Here is a 20,288-nt window from a genome sequence, read left to right as displayed (position 1 = left end):
TTACGACGCGTGCGGGGAATCCCTTTGGACGGATGGATCCGGTAAGTCTGTACAGACGAGCGGATCCATCCGTTGGAATGGATTCCAGCAGATGGATTTGTTGAGCATGTCAGCAAATATCCATCTGCTGGAAATCCATCCCAGGGGAGATTTATCTGCGGATAGATATCCGACGGAGTGTACACACCATAGGATCTATCCGCAGAAACCCATTTGATGGGATTTATCTGCGGATAGATTCTATGGTGTGTATGGGGCCTCACTCGTCACTCGTCACTTCAAAAACACACTACACATGCAATGGTCGGTACTCGGACGCTTCCTTGGTGTGCCGTGTAACTTCCCCTAGATTAGTTTTGTCGATCTGGATTTCTTCACGCAGGGTCCAGAGCGACAAAACTAGTCTAGTTTTACTGATTTTAAATAAACAAGTTTGATATACTTCAACATTGGAGTCACTTTACCTTTCATGTGGAACAACGATTTGGCTTGTGAGAATCACTGGTGGAATTGGTCAGTTCGTGTGGAGAAATATTTTGCGGTTTGTGCCAAGCATGAGAATACAAGGCATATCGCATTGGTAAGCGCAATTCTTATGGGTGTGTGGAGTCACTGAGCACTTTGGTGTGGTGAAAGGTCTCATATTAAGAATAATTTTTGAAGATTTGTTTTCCTTTGGACACTTTAATTGTTTTCTATGTGGACGCTTTTTCACATACCGTATTTATCGCGGTATAACGTGCTCCCGCGTATACCGCGCACCCCTAAAGTTGCCCCCGAAATTCCTGTAAATTTTTTTTTTACATGATTTCATTACTTACAGTTTTGGTGTCTTCCCAGCGTCCATCGTCCGGTCCGGCGTCCGTCTGGGGCCTCGATGGTGTCCTCCCGGCTTCTCCAGCGCGCGCCTCAAGTCGAGTCCCCGCTTCCCGCGCTCAGTTCGAACGCCTCCGCCGACATATACCGAGTGCAGTACACTCGGGTACATTCGGCAAGGCTCGGCGTCGCTCGTGCTCACGCTCTGTGACGTTTATGCGTGAGCACGAGCGAAGCCGAGCCTGGCCGAATGTACCCGAGTGTACTGCACTCGGTATATGTCGGCGCAGGATTTCAAACTGAGCGCGGGAAGCGGCTATCGGCGTATATTGCACACCCACGATTTTCCCCTTATTTTAAGGGGAAAATAGTGCGCGATATATACGCCGATAAATACGGTATATATTTATACAATTTTTTCACTTTATTTATATATTCCTGCATTCCTCACAATATTTTCTTTATCACAAATGTATTGTTTAATATTTAGAAACGTTTAGTTATTTTTTAGCACTACTATTTTGTTCATTCAGAATTTTTGGTACACATTATTATTATTTAAAGCGGGGGTTCACCCGGAAAAAAATTTTTAACCTTAGATTGATGCTCATTTTGTCAAGGGGAAACAGGTATTTTTTTTAAAATCAAAGCCGTACTTACTGTTTTAGAGAGCGATCTTCTCCGTCGCTTCCGGGTATGGTCTTCAGGACTGGGCGTTCCTATTTGATTGACAGGCTTCCGACGGTCGCATACATCGTGTCACGAGTAGCCGAAAGAAGCCGAACGTCGGTGCGGCTCTATACGGCGCCTGAACCCCCCCCCGCCGACGTTCGGCTACTTTCGGAAAATCGTGACGCGATAGATGCGACCGTCGGAAGCCTGTCAATCAAATAGGAACGCCCAGTCCCGCAGCCCATACCCGGAAGCGGCGGAGAAGATCGCTCTCTAAAACGGTAAGTACTGCTTTGATTTTAAAAAAACTACCAGATTCCCCTTGACAAAATGAGCATCAATCTAATGTTAAAAATTAACTTTTCGGGTGAACCTCCACTTTAAGTAGCGTTTTTTTTTGAGGTTCGCACAGTCATTGGCGCAGTGGGGTGGAAGGAATCAGAAGGAGCGCCTATTATTCTCTTTTTTTTCACTATTTGTTTAGTATGTTAAAGCAAAGCTAAAGGAAATAAAAGTACTTCTCTAACAAAAAAAGGGGATAAGACGCTACTGATTGTCAGATAGCATCAAAAAGCTGGGAGGATAATTAATCATCTGTCATTCTACCATTTAAGCGTGGGTCAGCATACCATAAATAGCATAGCAAAAGAAAGGAGGGAAGGGGTAACCTCCAAAGAAAAAAGTAGGTATAAAGCAGCCACAGACAGTATGTGAAAAATATAAGTATACTTTACTGGACTTATTAAAACTCACATAGAATAATAGAAACCTTAACCCAACACTAAAATAACAACATTGTTATTAACAGGGCTTTTTTTCTCAGAGAATAGGTGCAGGAACTCTCCCTTTTGGAGTTACCCCATCTTCACCACTACCTACTTCCAAACACCGTTCCTTGGTCCCACCTCCTACCTACCTCCCAGTACTGCCCCTTTAATTTGTTAATAATAACAAGAAAGCAGTAAAATAGATCCCCTGCAGCCAATAACAATAGACCCCCAGCAACAATAGATCCCTGGCAACAATAGACCACCCTCAACAAAATAGCCCTCCCCCCTAGCAACAACAGACCCCCAGCAGCAACAAAAGATCTCCCTGCAGACAGTAGCAATAGACCATCCAGCAGCCAGCTACAATAGAAATCTCCCTCAACAGTAGATCCCTCCAGGCAACAACTGCCTCTACCAGCAACATAAGACCCATTCCAGCAACAATTGATGCCCCCTCAGCAAAAATATACCTTGTCAGCAACAATAGACCCTCCCCCTGCAAAAATAGATCCCTTTCAGCAACACTAGATCCCCCCAGCAGCAATAGACACTGTAGCACAACCCAGCACCCCTTGACATTACATACATTTAGTGCTAGAGGTGCCGGAACTGAAAGCAAACCACATGCAAACTAGGGGGGTGTTGCCCCTTCACCCCTTATGGACCAGCTGCTGCTGGTAATGACTCTATACCAAGTTCGCTATATGGTCCACTTAATTTTATATATTAGGGTTGTCCCGATACCACTTTTTTAAGACAGAGTACAAGTACCGATACTTTTTTCCAAGTACTCGCCGATACTGATTACCGATACTTTTTTTTTTAAATGTCATGTGACAGTTTGACTGATGGGGACTGATAGGTGGCACTTATGGGCACTGACTGGTGACTGGTGCTGATGGGCACTAATAGGTGGCACTGGCTAATTTTAAAGTACTCGCGCAAATGCTCAGTATCGGTCCCGATACTGATACTAGTAACGGTATCGGGACAACCCTAGTAACATGTATTGTGTGGGTGTAACATGTATTGTGTGTGTAACATGTGTATGTGTGTGTGTGTAACATGTGTATTGTGTGTGTAACATGTGTATTTGTGTGTGTGTGTAAAATGTGTATTGTGTAACATGTGTAGTATGTGTGTGTAACATGTGTAGTGTGTAACATGTGTAGTGTGTGTAACATGTGTAGCGTGTGTGTATAACATGTGTATTGTGTGTGTGTAACGTGTATTGTGTGTGTAACATGTGTCATGTGTGTGAATTGTCTGTGCTTTCTATGTCCTCTCCTGCATGGATCCTGGCTGTAGAAATGGAGGAGAGCTGCCTTGTAATGTTGTAGTGGAATGTCTAGGATGGCATAGATGTGGATGGAGGAATGGATCGCTCTTTGACAGCTGATGGGGAGGGGGTTGGTGTGTGCAAGTCCTGCAGATCTCACTCTTGACCAATAGAGCACACAGTAAGTGGCCATGCCCCCAACCCCTGTATCCATTTGTTACTGTGTTGTAACTTTCACAGACCTGCTCGGTGCCACTGCTGCACGTTGACTGCTTCCTCCACCGGCTTTCTGCTGCTAAAGATCATAACCTCCCCCACCTCTGTTCACTGCACTGCCGCCTCTCTGGTGTACGAGGGGACGCTTGTACCGGCAAGAGCCCGTACAATGTCACAGGACCCCTCACCCGCTACACAGTCTGCTGTCTGCACTCTGCAGGAACTCATCCTCCGACAGCTGCACTGTATAATGCTCGGTTTTGCTTGGAAAGGACACTTCACCAGGGGGCGAACACATACCCTGCACACATATCCAGGGACATAGTGCTCAGCAGCATCGCACAATCCCGGAAACCCATACAGTGCCCTGCTCTCCACCCCTCTCTGCCCACTCTCCTCCCCTCTTAGCACGCTCTCAGCCTGCACTCCGCCCCTCTTAGCACGCTCTCCGTCTGTTCCCCGCCCCTTTTAAACCCTGCTCTCCGCCCCCTCTCAGCTCCGCACGTCACTTAAAAAAAAAAAAAGTATCGGGGGAAACATCGGGAGCATTTGCGCGAGTACGAGTACTCACGCAAATGCTCAGTATCGGTCCCGATACCGATACTAGTATCGGTACAACCCTATTACCAATATACATGGTGATCATACACCCATTAATAGCCTTTTTTAGGAGAGAATAAATTCAGTTCTACTTTTTTTTAAGAGAGAATAAATTCAGTTCAACTAATCTTTGCTCAAAGCTGAAATCAGGAAGAACTCTATAACAGGCAGTAAGCAGGGGTGGGGGAAGATGCCCCTTTAACCATTTACTGACCACCACACGACTATATACGTCAGCACTTTGAAGAGGGATATATCGGTAGGGGCAGCAGCTGCTGCTATAACCGAGGTATCCATCTCTTCAGGCTATGGTTTAAGCATCGCCTATGGAGATTTTTAAGGGTAAAAGTTTGACGCCATTCCATGAGTGGGCGCAATTTTGAAGCATGACATGTTGGGTATCAATTTACTCGGTGTAACAATATCTTTCACAATATAAAACAATTGGGCGGTTTCTTCAGGGGTGCCTTGGTCTTCTCAAAAATTGTATACAAGCCAGCAGGTGGATCAAGCTTCACTTTTAGTTACACAAAGCTACGGGCTTTCATTATGCACCATTATGACCTTCTAGCCATCGTCATCTTAACAACCTGATAAGGAGGATGTTGGTCACCTGCATGGCATAATTTTTGACCTTCCTCTACCCCTCTCCATCAGTACTGGGATCACAATAGCTGATTGATGTAGAGAAATTGAGGCAGAAGAGAAACATTGGAATACCAGTCAGTACCAGTGTGCAAAATTAGCTTTGGAAGAATAAATTACCTCTATCGTTGGGTGTCCTACATGTGGATGTTGCTGCATTATGTAAAACTATTATAATATTTTTTTACATTTTAGAATAGAGTGCATTGAGATTGTGCAGAATTTTAAAGGGTGCCTTGAATGAAAAAAAGGTTGAGAAAACATTTTTTAATTAATATATTTTATTTTGTAGGTTTGGACGTCATTCATATGATGACCTTTCCATTCTGGCTCCTCTTCAGCAGTGCTGCAGGTCAGTAGATGTGAATGAAGCTTGATTTTAAATTATAATAATGTACAGAGATTTGATTGTTTTGGTAACACAGTCCGGGAAACAGATACTACCAATCTTCCAATGATGCAAAGAAAACTACCAATCTACTGTTGGACATAATATATTAGCCACCTTGTTCAACAATTTTAGCAGTTTTATTATGTGGAGCTAATGACAGCAGAAATGATAGATAAAAGAAGCAAAGTTTCATTGGGTCAAAGCTCTCACTTTTATGTGTGAAAAACACCTACGTACATTCTGACATCTATTTGAAAAGTTCACTTGTTAATTACATTGTGGTTTTGGTTAAGGATCATTGTGTTTGCAATATAAAAGAGTTCTTGTGTCTGCCTGGTCCCTAATTACTTGTCATTTTATCTTTCACATACTTCTTATTTCCTAAACCTCTTTGGGCCAGATCCACAAAAGGGATACGCCGGCGTATCTACTGATACGCCGGCGTATCCCTGTTTCTATCTATGCGACTGATTCACAGAATCAGTTACGCATAGATATTCCTAAGATCCGGCAGGTGTAATAGTTTTACACTGTCGGATCTTAGGATGCAGTACCTCGGCCGCCGCTGGGGGCATTTCTCGTCGAAATGCCGCTTCGGGTATGCAAATTAGCACTTACGGAGATCCACGAAGCGGTTTTCCTTCGTGAAGTCTCCGTAAGTTGTTAGTTTGCAAACGCAAAATTAGGGCTACTTTTACAAAGTGTAAAGTTAGTACACCATGTAAAAGTAGACCCTTCTTTCCCGCGACGCTGTCAAATTTTTTTTTTTTTTTAATTTTTCCCGCCGCATCTCTTTTTTTCCCCGACGCAACTTTTTTTACCCGGCGCGATTCAGAAAACTCGGCATAACGTAACTTTGCGCAAAGCACGTCGGGAAAATCGCGTTGGGAGCATGCGCAGTACGTCCGGCGCGGGAGCGCGCCTCATTTAAATGGGACTCGCCCCATTAGATTGGGCACGCCTTGTGCCGGACACATTTAAGTTACACAGCCGAAAATTTCTAGGTAAGTGCTTTGTGGATCGGGCACTTAGGTAGAGATTTTGCGGCGGTGTAACTTAAATAGGAAGATTTAAGTTAAGCCCGCTGGCTGTGGATCTGGCCCTTTGTCTTTGTCGAATACAGCATTTCTGCACATTAATTACTCCAACGTTTTTTTTTTAACAATATCTAATTTCTTGTAATATTTTGACTTTACGGTTCTTTTTTAAAGGTTTTATAAATAGTAAGTATGCAAGGCCATCAATTTTTCCTTTCACTTTGTAGCATATATACATATTATACACCATTGAATTCATTTTTCTAAATAGTTGGGATCTGGTGGAATATTTTCATGTAATCCTTCTACCTTCAGTCTTCTGAGGTCCATTGCAATGCATTACTGCACAAATATTTTAATGTGTGGTATTTTGCACATTAACAAGTGAGCAATAGACCAAGGCAGTGGAACAGTAGCATAAGAACAGAACACCATAATGCACAGGGTTGGTTTTGATGTATTGGGATTGCATGGTGGTCCTTTGCTGCTCCCAAAAATGTCCAGTTAGAAAACTCGTTCAATGGGCTTGAGGCGTCAATGTGTGTGTGGGGGGGGGGGGGGGGGGGGGAGGTGAACCTTGTACAGCGATTTCTACAACTCAATGATTTAGTTCACATCTTTATCAAAGTGTATCTAAACCCACAATCATGTTATACAGTATTTTAAAGATTAGGTGAGATGAATGTATTTTCTTTTTGTCAGACTTTTTATAAATTTTAAATCTTGTGAATAACACACTTTGTGTCCTTGGGTGGCTTTGCTCACTCCCCACTGTAGCTATGGAGGAAGACATGGTTTGTCACCCATGCTGGATTTCAAACATGTCAGCCTTTGTTCATGTCCATTACATGGGTATGTGAAAATTAATAATTCATGAGAAAAAAGTAAGGTTGCTTTTTCCTTTCATTTCTAGCCTTACAAATGAAAACAAATGCAGCTATCGTATCTAAAGTCTGATAGCTGTAATATATTACATTTTTGTTGATGGGTTTAGATATTTAATATTCAAAGAACAGTACAGCCAATGCATTCTGGAGATTAAGGCACCCTCTTCTTCAGGAATAACACAGGGGATCATTTGGTAACAAATGTATACATATAAATAGTACTGGATCACAATATCCTAGAGGGGATTTATATACATAAAAAGGACACCCCCCCCCCATATAATCCCTCCCATTCACCTTAATATTTTTGGTAGTGTACTTCCACCAGCAGAGCCCTGTCCCAGATGGCCCCTGCAGGGGTATGCCAATTGTGGAGGGTGAAGCCTAGATTGGGGTTTATCCCCTTTTAATCCTGCCTGCTTAGCTACAGCAATGAGTACAGGAGGGAATCTCTTTAAAACATTCATGCCCAAGGTGCTGTTGAAATTTCAGAACCTCTTGGCATGTATTGGTGCCAGTGATCACCCCTCTTGTGGTCATGGCTTGGAGCCCCAATGTTCTTATGATCTCCTTAGTGCCTACTACAAAACTAAGGCTAGCTATTCAGCACACAGGAAGGCAGATGTAAAAGCAGAGAATAGAAGGTGGGTGGAATCCATAAGTCAACTAACATTTACAAGATTTTTTTTACTAAGTGCTCGCTGTGTGGAAACTATGTCTAACCTAAACTTCCAAAAGATTGTTTCCCTTATTTTTTTAAACAGGTTGGTTTCAGTAATGGAACCTGACCTGGTTGGTATGCAATTTTGCCAGAAAAGTACTGCACATGTACTTATTTGATGACCAAAATATCATGTACTTTTTTTATGACTAAAAAACAGAAATCCTATATGCTGCTAAAACTATTACTGTAGTCTTATATTTTAATGAAACCTATGACACACAAAGCAGAATGATAAATTTGCAAATAATACTGTTACTTTTAACTCTTGATAGCATTACCAACTAATCAGTAGTTAAGAATCACCAGTTTTTGTACTATTTACAGTATTTAAACTTAAAGAAAGCTGCACAGCACAACCCTAGTCTGCTTGGAGATACAAATACCTTAGGTGTCCTGAAAAACTTGAAACTTCAAATTTTAATGTGTCAAAAGAAATGTCTAGGCAAATCTCCCTTTTCTCCCATTTAAAGTTTTATTTTATTGATGCAGAAGTAAAATCATACAAAGTATAGCATGAAGCACTCAGTACATACCATTCAAAAAAAAAAAAAAAAAAAAAAAAAAAAAAAAAAAAAAAAAAAAAAAAAAAAAGGGGAAACAGCGATCAATAAATAATTAAGATACAGTCCAAATTTCAATGTACATCTTAAGTTAATCTAGCATCATGAAGAGAGAGTAATAAAAATATAAATTAATGTCCCCGTAGGAGATCTCCTACCCATCTATGTGTAGCCAGAGTTGAAGAGGGACGAGGATCCAAAACAACGCTTTTCGTACAAAGTCTCAACCGACACCCCGTAAAGGGAGCATACTGTGTCGGGTAAAAGGATAGCAAAATTTAATAACGATGAGAGACTTTTGTGACCCTAAATAACCTCGGACCCCGCCCAAAATGTTGAGAGGAACTCTAGACCTCCTGACGTATCCTAAGGGATGTGTGAGTAGTAGGACCTCCCACTCCCCAACCAAACTCTCCCCCTCCCCCAGGGTGTTCCCCCGAAAGTGTCGTCTATTAAAAGACTAGTATAATAACTAAAACAATCATCTCGAAGCGTGTCTTGTACTAAAGGTATCATGACCGTAGGAGAAGGAAAGGACGAAAGGAAGAAAGAGAAGAAAAAAAAAAAAAAGGAAAGAACCAATAAGAGAAGAGTTGATTGCCAGTAGTCCAATTAAGTACCTGAGGGGGTCAGAACCTGACCCGGCGATAGGGAGACGCCCACATGTCTGGCCCAAGGTTCCCATATGGCCTCAAAACTATCCCTGGTATTGGAGATAGAGCTGACCATTTTTTCCTGCGTCATGATCCATGAAATCTTCCCCTTAGCTGCTAAGAACGAGACCCTAGGTTGCTTCCAGGCTGCCGCTAGAGTGGTTTTAGCTCCTATGAGCATGAAAGCTATCAGTTTTTGTATGGGTTTGGAGACTCGAGGAATTTCGGAACCTAGCAGAGCGATGTGCGGGGATTTCTCCACCTGTACTCCCGTAACTTTTCTGATAAGGCAAAAGATTCTGTTCCAGAATCCCCTGATTCTGGGGCACTCCCACCAAACGTGTAGCATCGTGCCATGCGTTTGACAGTTGCGAAAGCATAATGGGGAAGACGTAGGAAACATCGCAGCCAATCTACTGGGTACCAGGTACCACCGCATCAGAACCTTTATGTTAGCTTCAGCTAAGGAAGTATTCACTAGACCTTTGAAAGTTTTCAAACCTACCTTGTGCCATCTATTCAGGTCCCAGGTCATCCGCAGATCCCTCTCCCATGCCTCCATGTATGAGAATTTTGTGGAAACCTCGGATAGAGCTCTGTATAATATAGATATTCCCCCCTTGTGTTCCGTCATTTGTTTACACCAACTTTCGTAACTAGTAAGAGTTGCGTGCCTGAAATTGTCAGACCAGTGGGATGAAACAAAGTTAAAAATTTGGGTGTGCCGGGCTCTTTCCGATAGCGGTAAATCAAGTGTCCTCACACAATGCTCCAGTGAAAGTGGGCCCGTGGCTGTCAAAAAGTCGCCTATTCTATAGATCCCTTTGTCCAGCCACCATTGGAAAGCTGAAATGTCCATCCCTATAGGAAACTGTGGGTTGAGAAAGATCCGTGTCAAAGGCTTAGTCTCCGAGACTAAAGAAGGAAGGTGTCTCAGGCCATCCCAGAGTCTAAAAGATTGCGACAATGTAGGGGACAGTATCGAAGGTCTAGATTTTTGTGATGACCAAAAAAGGCTCTCTATTGAGAGGCTAGGGATCGCAAAACCTTCCATATCTATCCACTCTGGTTTTTCACATTCCGCAAAAATAGCAGAAAATTGTGCTAGTCTGGCTGCTTGGTAGTATTTAAACAGATTTGGTAGTCCAAGACCTCCTTGTGTTCTGAGCCCATAAAGGACATTTTGTGCCACTCTATAACCTTTGCCCTCCCAAATGAATTTCAGAATTTTACTCTGTAGTGAACGTAGTTGGTCTTTTTTAACCGCTATTGGTAGAGATCTGAACAAGTAGAGTAACCTTGGTAGGAGGGTCATTTTGACTGCATTAACCCTACCTGTCCACGAAAGTTTGTGTCGAGCCCACGTCTGTAAGTCTAGCTCTAGTTTCCGAAATATAGGTGGATAATTAGCCTGGTAGAGATGTTCAATTTTGGTTGTAAGGTTTATGCCTAAGTAACGAATGGATGATTCGGCCCACTGGAACTCATAATAGGGTTTCAAGTGATTGATCACCGAGGGGAGGGTAGAAATGTTTAAGGCTTGAGATTTATTCCAATTCACCCGCAAACCCGAAATTTTCCCGAAGGACTCCAATAAGTTGCAAAGAATTGGAAGAGAGGTGGTCGGTGAAGAGATATACAGAAGAAGGTCGTCTGCAAAGAGAGCGCATTTATGGATTTGGGAGCCGCAAGATACCCCCCTAATATCCGGATCCGACCTGATCGCAATAGCAAGTGTCTCAATCGCTATTGCGAAAATCAAGGGGGACAATGGACAGCCCTGTCTAGTACCTCTAGCAATACTAATGGAGCTCGAAAAAAAACCCTGTAATTTGACCCGTGCACTGGGTTCAGAGTATAAAGATTTCAACAACCCCCGGAATTGTTCTCCAAAACCCCAGCGTCGCAGAGTCTCAAAGAGGTAATCCCACGTTATAGAGTCGAACGCCTTTCGTAGGTCTAAAGAAAGGAGGAGTCCTTCCTGCCGCGGGTTCCCATCCCAGCCCGACTGAAGCAGAGAAATAATATCGATTGCTCGCCTCACCTGGTCAGGGCCCTGTCTACCAGGGACAAATCCAACCTGATCCCTATGAATATATATTTTTATAAATGAATTTAACCTGTTGGCTAGTATCTTGGTCAATATTTTTAAGTCGTTATTGATTAGTGATATAGGTCTGTAATTTTCAACGAGCTCCGAGTCCTTATCTGGTTTGGGGATGACTGAGATAAACGCCTCATTTAAATTTGGGTGCATGGTACCGCCCTCCCTCCCCCGTTTTGAATTAAAAAATTTAGTGAGGTGAGGGGCCAAGGTTTCGCAGAAAGTCTTGTAATATGGGACTGAGAAACCATCTGGTCCAGGGGCCGAACCATCCTTAAGTCCCTTAATAACCTCTATAGTTTCTTCTATGGAGATCGGTGCCTCCATCAAGTCTACATGACTCTCCTGTAGGTTCGGGATCACTAACCGGTCCAAAAAGGAATTAATCTCGGAATGTCCGGCCATCCCTGACCCCCGATAAAGGGAGGTATAGAAGGTTTCAAATTCTTGCAGTATGCGTTTGGGGTTAAGGGTTGTTGTCCCGTCCCTGGTCTTAATCTTGGGTAGAGCGAACGAACGAAACCTCGGCGAGAGCTTGGTGGCTAGCATCGTGTTCATTTTGTTCCTATATAAGTAAAATCTAGCACTGGACCAATTTAGCGATCGTTCCGCCCTAACTGTCAAAGCTAAATTTAAAGCTAGTCGAGCGGCATCGAGCTGCGAGGCCTGAACCGTCGTCTGATCCTTCTTATGTTGTCTGCGCAGGGTTAAAAAGTCTTTCTCAAGCTTCATCACCTCCGCAGACTTTTCCTTCTTTTTTTTAGAGGCTATCTGTATGATCCTGCCACGAATGGTAGCTTTGTGAGCTGCCCACAATATCTCGGCCGAGGTCCCCTCAACGCTATTAAGTACAAAATATTCCCTGATGGCCCCATCAATCTCTGAAACCACAATAGGGTCGTGTAGTAAAGTTTCGTTTAATTTCCAGTGTGAATTGTGAGAATCTGAGTTTCGAGTTTGTAGCGAGCAAATCACCATGGAGTGGTCCGATAGAGCTGTGTCCGTTATGTTAGCTTTCATGACCATGGGAATATGTCTAGCAGATATGAATATATGGTCAATCCTAGAGTACGATCGATGCGGATGAGAATAGTGGGAGTAGTCCTTTTTGTTTGGATTGAGTTCCCTCCAAATGTCTACCAGGTTATGCTGATATATCAGTTTTGCTATGTGTGAGCTAGCTCTGGTTGGGCGTGTCAATGCTGTAGCTATAGGTCTGGATTTGTCCAAGCTTAGGTCGAATGCAATGTTGGAGTCTCCTCCACACACTATCATTCCCTCCAAGAGAGGAACTAAGGTATCAAACATAGTTTTAAAAAATTCGGTCTGTCCTCTGTTGGGAGCATAGTATGAAATAAATGACACTAGAAGTCCATCCAATTCCCCCTTAACCAACAAGAATCTACCATTAGGATCTCTGTGAATCAGGAGCGGGTTAAATTTGCAAGATTTCGCAAAAAGGATAGCCACCCCTCTCGTTTTATCCTCGGCATTAGCCAGAAAAAATTGTGGATATTGCGCATGGAGAAAGGAGGGTGTGTAAGTGGTCGGAAAATGTGTCTCTTGTAATAAGATAACTGACATCCTCCGGGAATGGTAGGACTGAAACACCTTCCTTCTCTTGACGGGCGAATTCAAGCCCTGAACATTGTGTGAGGCAACTCCAACCAGGTTCGGCAAAGTCAAGTTATGTGGTGAGGTCATTGGGGGAATAAAGTGGGTGCAATTTGGAACTTACCCCATCGACATGGAGGCATGGGAGACAGCAGAGCGAGACAAGACCGGAGCCGAGGCCTGGAACACTATATGTAAGATGACACATGCACGAACTGGCAATCAAGGAAAAAAGGTTAGTAAGAAGAAAAATAAAAGAACAAACAAAAGTAGAAATAATACATTGTAAAATATGAAGTATGTCTTCACAACGAACATGGAGGGGAGATAGATCCCATCCACCTTCGTCAGACAAAACAGTATCGTAGCCCTTAACTCGGGCTACAGGACCAAACCCCGACAGCGACATAGTCCCCGTCCAGGTATGATCTGAGGCGCAAGGCAACTGCCTCAGCCCCTATCAACCCTTTAGAGTCAACAAGAAAACAGTAGCTTATCATATAACACTCTAAATATATACTATCACGGCTCAACAGTAAAATGTACGGATCACGGTCAGTGCAAAGAACATGTAACTAGAAAACAAAACAGTCTCCAAAACAGGAAAAAAAGAAAATCTTTCCCCTTTCCCTTCTTTCCCTTTCCGGGTATTTCATGGGTCCCCAGCCACGGATAGAGAACCCAGATACACTATACCTAACAGGTATAATACCCTCCGTTAAAAGCACCAAGCGGAAGAAAATTTCCAGAACAGCGGGCGAGACCGCTATGATGATTAGTTCAAGTCTTTGTGGTGTCTTTGGTGCGTCTGCTTTTGCTTGTGTGCCAAGTGGGGGATAAAGGACTTGCCGGGGTGGATCGTTTGGAAGGACCTGGTGGAAGGTTTGACGTGTCCATTGCTGAGTCCAGTGAGATCAGTTTTAAGGCTAGCAAAATTTTTTCTCCTTCAGATAGCGTGGTAAAGGCGTGAGTTTTACCCTTGAAGGCAAATTTTAAGGCAAACGGAAATCCCCACCAATATTTGATGTCCTTTTGGGACAAAATCAGCAATAAAGGTTTCAGCGATCTGCGTTTTTGTATAGTAGCTGCAGAAATGTCAGCAAAGATTTGAATATCCTGACCCAGAAAGGATATGCGGGGTTGCTGACGGGATGCCCTCATGACCTCCTCCTTTACTGAGAAGTAATGGGGTTTTACTATAATATCTCTGGGAGATCCATCCTTTCTCAGGGGGCCCAGAGACCTATGGGCCCTGTCCAGCTCCAGCTTGTGGGGTGCAATAGCGGGGATCATGCTTTTGATGAGGTCCTGGATAGCTTTGGGGATGTCTGTAACGGATTCAGGGAGACCCCTCACCCTAAAATTGTCCCTTCTGGAACGATTTTCGAGGTCGTCGATTCTAGTGAGGGCCACGTCTAGTTGTTCCTGAAGTGATTGTATTTGGTCAGTGTTCTGGTTGGTTCTGGATATAGTGATGTCCAATTTATTTTCTATGATCTCCATCCTGGAGCCCAGATTCTGGAAGTCAGCATGTATTTCCTTAGTAATGTTAACTGCTGTTTGGGCTAACCCACGTTCAAGTAGTTCAGAGAACTTCAAAAAGAGCTCCCCTGCATTCTGAGGTATTTCTGATTCTGAGTGACCAGCAGCCATAGAGGCTGGTGAGGCCTGTATTACACCTTGTGCCTGGCCCTTGTAATGTAGCAGTGTGGAGTCTGACTGGGGGCCCAAGGCAGCTGCTGAGGGAGCTAGGGAACCTGGAGAGCCTTGGGCCAGCAAAGGAGGGAAATTTAAAGTGGCTGGAGCGATCACTTGCCTCAGGTCAGCGTTTCCCCCTGCGTGAGGTAGTTGTTGCTGAGGCGCGGCCGCCATCTTGGAATCGGCCTGTATCTCTAGCGCCGTGTAACTCGCTTCCAGGCCCCTCCGGACCGCTCCGCTATACATGGGGGGCTCGACCGAGCGTTCCCCAATCTAATCCGACCCTCCGGGGTCTTGGCACCGCCGTGAAACCGGTGCTAGGGCTGGCGTGGGGCTGAGGCAGAGCGGAGCTCCTAGCTTACGCGGCCATCTTGGACGCCTCCGCGCATGCGCCTCCAAATCTCCCTTTTCTATTACCCCAGTTTACCCATTGGGTTCCAAATATGGATGATGAAAAGGGAACTGACAGCAATTGTCGATTTGGGGATTCAGTTCAGGACATAATAATGGCCTTGGGTTAATGGTCAGCATTAGTCAAGAGGAGGTTAAATGCTAAAAGCCCTCTCTAAAATAGAAATGCCCTTTTTAACTTATCTAAAGCCACGATCATGTGACACCGCCATCCCACGTCTTTTTGTCTTTTGTTTACTTCCTAGAACGGTCCTCTTTTGAGTGCCCGTGTCACCGGACGACATCATCACAAAGGGATTGCTCAGAGCTTTAAAAGACAGATTAAGAGTTTAATGTATGGTGTTTAGGGTGGGGAGGGGGGAAGAGTACACCTATACTTAAAATCGAAACTTTGCTATGAAACAGGGATTTATTAGCACAATTTAAAACAGAACTAACCCCTCCTGTCATTTTCAGCCAAGGAAGCTGCCATAATAGTCTCTGTTTGATCTGCAACTGCCACGTTGAAGCACATGTGATCATTTGTGACAACCATTTGATGGTTTGACAGTTTGGTTGAAAGCACAAGCAAATGTGAATGTTAGAATTTCCGGCATGCCTTAAATGTAACAGTTTCTTTTAAATGTTACATCGATGGGTTAAGTTCCCCTAATGTGACAAAACAAATCAGTACAAAAATGTACCTTTTGCATATTCGTGAGCACTTCTGCCCATGTGATAGAGCCTAGCCACACCCTATTTATCAATTGATAGGCATACCCTGTCTTCCCCTACTTCTAATGAATAGATTACATTGCTGTGTCATAAGGGGACTGGGTCTGAAAGAGCAAACAGAAAGAGACTGCAATAGATAAAAAAATGAGTCCCTCCATTGACTTGTTTCACACTGTTTGGTGAATAAGGTTGCGAGAGTCTAGGTCCACTTTAAGGCTGAACCCTAGGCTAAGATCTAAACACACAGATGCACTACATATACAGGAGCATTTTTACCTGCTAAGGGACTTGCATTTCTATCCATTAAGCTCTTTGATCAGCCATTCTTAACCTGTGTTCCGTGAAACCCTAGGGTTTCTCAAGAAGTTGCCAGGGGTTCCTAGAACCTGCTGCTCAGATAAGTAACCACTGACACCAATAATCTTTTTAACTATCTGTGAAGCCTCGTACACACGACCGAGGAACTTGACGGGCGAAACACATCGTTTTCCTCGTCGAGTTCCTTGTTAGGGTCGAGGAACTCGACAAGGCAAGTTTCTCCATTCCCGTCGAGGAAATAGAGAACTTGCTCTCTTTTTGGCTCGTCGAGTTTCTCGACAGTTTCCTCGACGAAAATGTACACACGACCGGTTTCCTCTGCAAAAAAATATCTCCCAGCAAGAAGTTTCTTTCTGGTTTTTGCCGAGAAACTTGGTCGTGTGTACGAGGCCTGAGGAGGATTGTTCCCAGTAATCATCATACACTAATGTACTGTGAACTTTAGATTTAGCAATTGATAACAAGGGTTCCCTGGAACCACAAAGTTATTTCAAGGCATCCTACATGTTAAAAAGGTTGAGAAAGGCTTGCTTAGATCTACACAGAGAGCAGAGCAAGGAGAATGTTGACATAGTAAAACGTGGGTGTGGTTAAAAAAGCATGATTTACTGTGACGCACCCTTTTCACAAATACTGTATATGCTAAATAAAAAGACCATTGTAAAGAACTAGGGGCCAGATCCACAAAAGGGATACGCAGGCGTATCTGCTGATAGGCCGTCGTATCTGCTGATACGCCGTCGTATCCCTGTTTCTATCTATGCGGCTGATTCATAGAATCAGTTACGCATAGATATTCCTAAGATCCGGCAGGTGTAATAGTTTTACACTTTTGGATCTTAGGATGCAGTACCGCGGCCGCCGCTGGGGGCATTTCTCGTCGAAATTCCGCGTCGGGTATGCAAATTAGCACTTACGGAGATCCACGAAGGTTTTTCCCTTTGTTAAGTCTCTGTAAGTGTTAGTTTGCCGTCGCAAAATTAGGGCTGCTTTTACAAAGTGTAAACTTAGTACACCATGTAAAAGTATACCCTTCTTTCCCGCGTCCCTGTCCAATTTTTTTTTTTATTTTTTTTTTCCCGCCGCATCTCTTTTTTACCCGTCGCGATTCACAAAACTCGGCGCAACGTAACGTAACGCAAAGCACGTTGGGAAAATAGCGTCGGGAGCATGCGCAGTACGTCCGGCGCGGGAGCGCACCTAATTTAAATGGGACTCGCCCCATTAGATTGGGCCCGCCTTGCGCCGGACGGATTTAAGTTACACCGCTGCACATTTCTAGGTAAGTGCTTTGTGGATCGGGCACTTAGGTAGAAATTTTGCGGCGGTGTAACTTAAATTGGAATATTTAAGTTGCACCCGCTGTACGTGGATCTGGCCCTAGATATTTTATGAATAAATGAGATGTCGGTCTGAATATAGATTCACAAAAATGAAGTGCTAATTAAAATACCATACACTTGAGGAGCTGCTGTATTCGTTTGGGTCCTCCTGTCCTGTTTCATTGATGTCCCTCCTTGTACCTGGACCTCTACTAAGAAGGAAAAGCTCTAAAAGGGAAGATTGGTGAGGCAATAAAGAGTAACAGAAATTTATCACAGACAAGATTACAGTCTCTACTACTGGTGCAGGCAATGTCAGAAAATAGCACAATCAACAAAAGACTCATGTATTATGCAACCCATCTATGAGTCCCAGTTCCTGACTAGCCTCTAGCCAGTCAATAATTAAAGTTATAGTTGTAGGCAGGTGCCTACTAAGGAAAACATATATTTAGCCTCTAAAAGGCTAATGCCATGTGTGGTAGCGGTTAATGTGCAGTGGTGTGTTGTGCCTTCTCCTGCCTATGTAATTTCCTGCTTCTGAGGTGATATAGGCAGCAACAGACCAGATTTCACACTCTGTCTATGTATGGGAAGTGAAGAGCGTGTGCGTGAATATGTAGCTGCCGAAGAGCAGAAGAGTCTACCCCTTAGCAGGACCCCATCATGGGTTCTGAGAACCGGACTCTGGAAACTCACTATCTGTAAAAATGGACTTAACTATTATTAAGGTATGGGCAGCAACACTCGTTACAACACAGCTAACAGCCTGATATCATGTAGCTGAGAAGAGAAGAAAGAAAATATATCATGTTGTTTGGGAGTTACACATAATGAACTGCACCATCATCATTTATTAAGTAAATGGAGTTCCTGTTTTACCACTTTGCCTCTCACACCTCTACACCCCATGGAGCAGAGCATTTTTTACATTTATGCCATGGACCCGTTTATTCATGGATATCTTTGTCATTTCTAGGGTACAAGGTAATACATTTATTGTTTTTTAAGGAAACAATGCTTTCTTTTAATTATATTGTCTTACAGTATTGTTTTATTCATTTTTTTCACTCCTTAAGCCCAATACACACTGACACTTTTTTTTCATTCAACGCTGTACTAACAATGTGATTTTAGTACAGCTATCTCCCTGCTGAGCTGTTGTGTTCTGACAGGGGGACTGCCCACCCCTGTCCCCCGCCAGAATACACTAGTGTGTGGCTGCGAGCGCTAATCGGATTACGCTCAGCAGCTGTTTTTTATTTTTTTTTATCTTTTATTTAAGCGAAGGACATGGTTCAAGGACACACAACATTGCATAGACACATTGGCATACAGTACAGCACAACCCACGGTCATTGCAAAATCTCGAGATAGTGGAATATAATGAAGACATTATGCCTACGAAACGTCCTTGGTTAGTCATAGAGAAGACATAATCTTGAAACTGGACAAGACTATTGCAGACCATAGCTAAGGGATAAAATTCACGGTAGGGTGAGCCACGGGAAACCAGCCCAGAGCATTTTCCAAATTTTTTATGAAAAGAAAAGTACCATAGAGCCGTAATGGCACTGAACAGAGGAACGAGGAAAAGATGATAGAGTGTAAAAAGAAGAAAAGAGCAAGATGATAAAGAGAAGCGAAAGGTAATAAGAAGGAGAAGGAGAGGGAGAAAGTGAGAGAGAAAAAAGGGAGGGGTGAGAGATGTAAAATGTGAAATCGCGAACTACACTAATCGGAATGCCTGAGCAGTCTCTCCGAAGTCTCTCTGAAGTACCAAATGTTTTCAGAGTCTATTTTAGTCTACAGAGTCACATTCAAGAAGGGTTCAGCCATCATCAGAGAGGACGAACATGTTCCACAACGACCACGTTTTGGAGTAACGTTCCTGCTTATGCCATGCCCAAAGGAAAAGATCCTCTAATTTGGTAATTTTCTCCACTTTTTTGATCCACATTCCGATAGTTGCAGAATGTGAGGATTTCCATTTAAGAGGGTTGCATGTCTTAGCGGTGTCAAGGAGATGGCAAATGATTGAGTTCTTATAGAACCTCCTGGGGGTATTAGAAGCATGGAGAAGAAAAAAGGCTGGGTCGTCTGGGATCTGCCGTGAATTTTTAAACTATTGCGCTTAACTTCTTTCCAGAAGTGTTCTATCTTCGGACAGGTCCAAAAAAAGTGTAGAAGCATGCCCCGTTTCTCCTGGCACCGCCAGCATCTTAAGTTGCAGGAATTATTTTTAGTAGCCTCACCAGTGTCCTGTACCATCTGGTTAAGATTTTTAAATTAGTTTCCTGGACTCTTATGTAGATGGAAGATTTGTATGTAAATCTAAGAAGTGCGACTAAGATCTCGCTCCCACTCCACAAGGCAGCGTAGGGATTAGGTCTCTGGGGGTGTGATCAATAGATTGTAGGTGGTCGATAGTGTATGTGGCATCACCCCCTCCTCCGAATAATACTCCTCCAGAGTTGTACGATTTTGCTCTGGGCGGGGGGGAGGGACCTGAAGAAATTAGTGAGTTGGAGAGCTCTCCAAAACTCCAGGCGGAAGGATCACGCCAATACCGACCAATTGTCATAAACTATGGAGAACGGAGGTGAACCACAACTGCAGAGAATTGGATTACGTTAAAGGAAATTGTATATTTCTCTGTGCAGTATGACATTCAGTATTGGACCCCAGGCGTCACTCCTAATCTTAAGCGAAGAGTTTGGAGTTCATTACATCATCTGTCATTCTAGATAGGAATCTTTTTAGAGGGTAGGCCAGAAGGTATTATTGCATACCTATGTAGCGCCTGGAGTGTAGTTAAACTCTGATCCAAATTGTTATGCTTAAAACAGGGTCTCTG

General features: G+C 43.5%; 1 protein-coding gene across 2 annotated transcripts in view; it reads left to right on the top strand.

The window, feature by feature from the left end:
* LOC120945367 (extracellular serine/threonine protein kinase FAM20C-like) overlaps positions 1 to 20,288 on the top strand; it is a 112,743-nt gene that overhangs the window by 80,578 nt on the left and 11,877 nt on the right. For both annotated transcript variants that reach the window (XM_040359488.1, XM_040359487.1), the window contains one exon: positions 5,291 to 5,350. In XM_040359488.1, coding sequence (XP_040215422.1) covers positions 5,291 to 5,350 — 60 coding nt within the window. The remainder of the gene's footprint in view (positions 1 to 5,290; positions 5,351 to 20,288) is intronic.

Source organism: Rana temporaria, chromosome 7 (genome assembly GCF_905171775.1).
Source record: "Rana temporaria chromosome 7, aRanTem1.1, whole genome shotgun sequence".
NCBI classification, from domain to species: domain Eukaryota; kingdom Metazoa; phylum Chordata; class Amphibia; order Anura; family Ranidae; genus Rana; species Rana temporaria.
The sequence above is the reverse complement of the archived record's forward strand: the minus strand, read 5'-3'. Positions and strand labels throughout refer to the sequence as shown.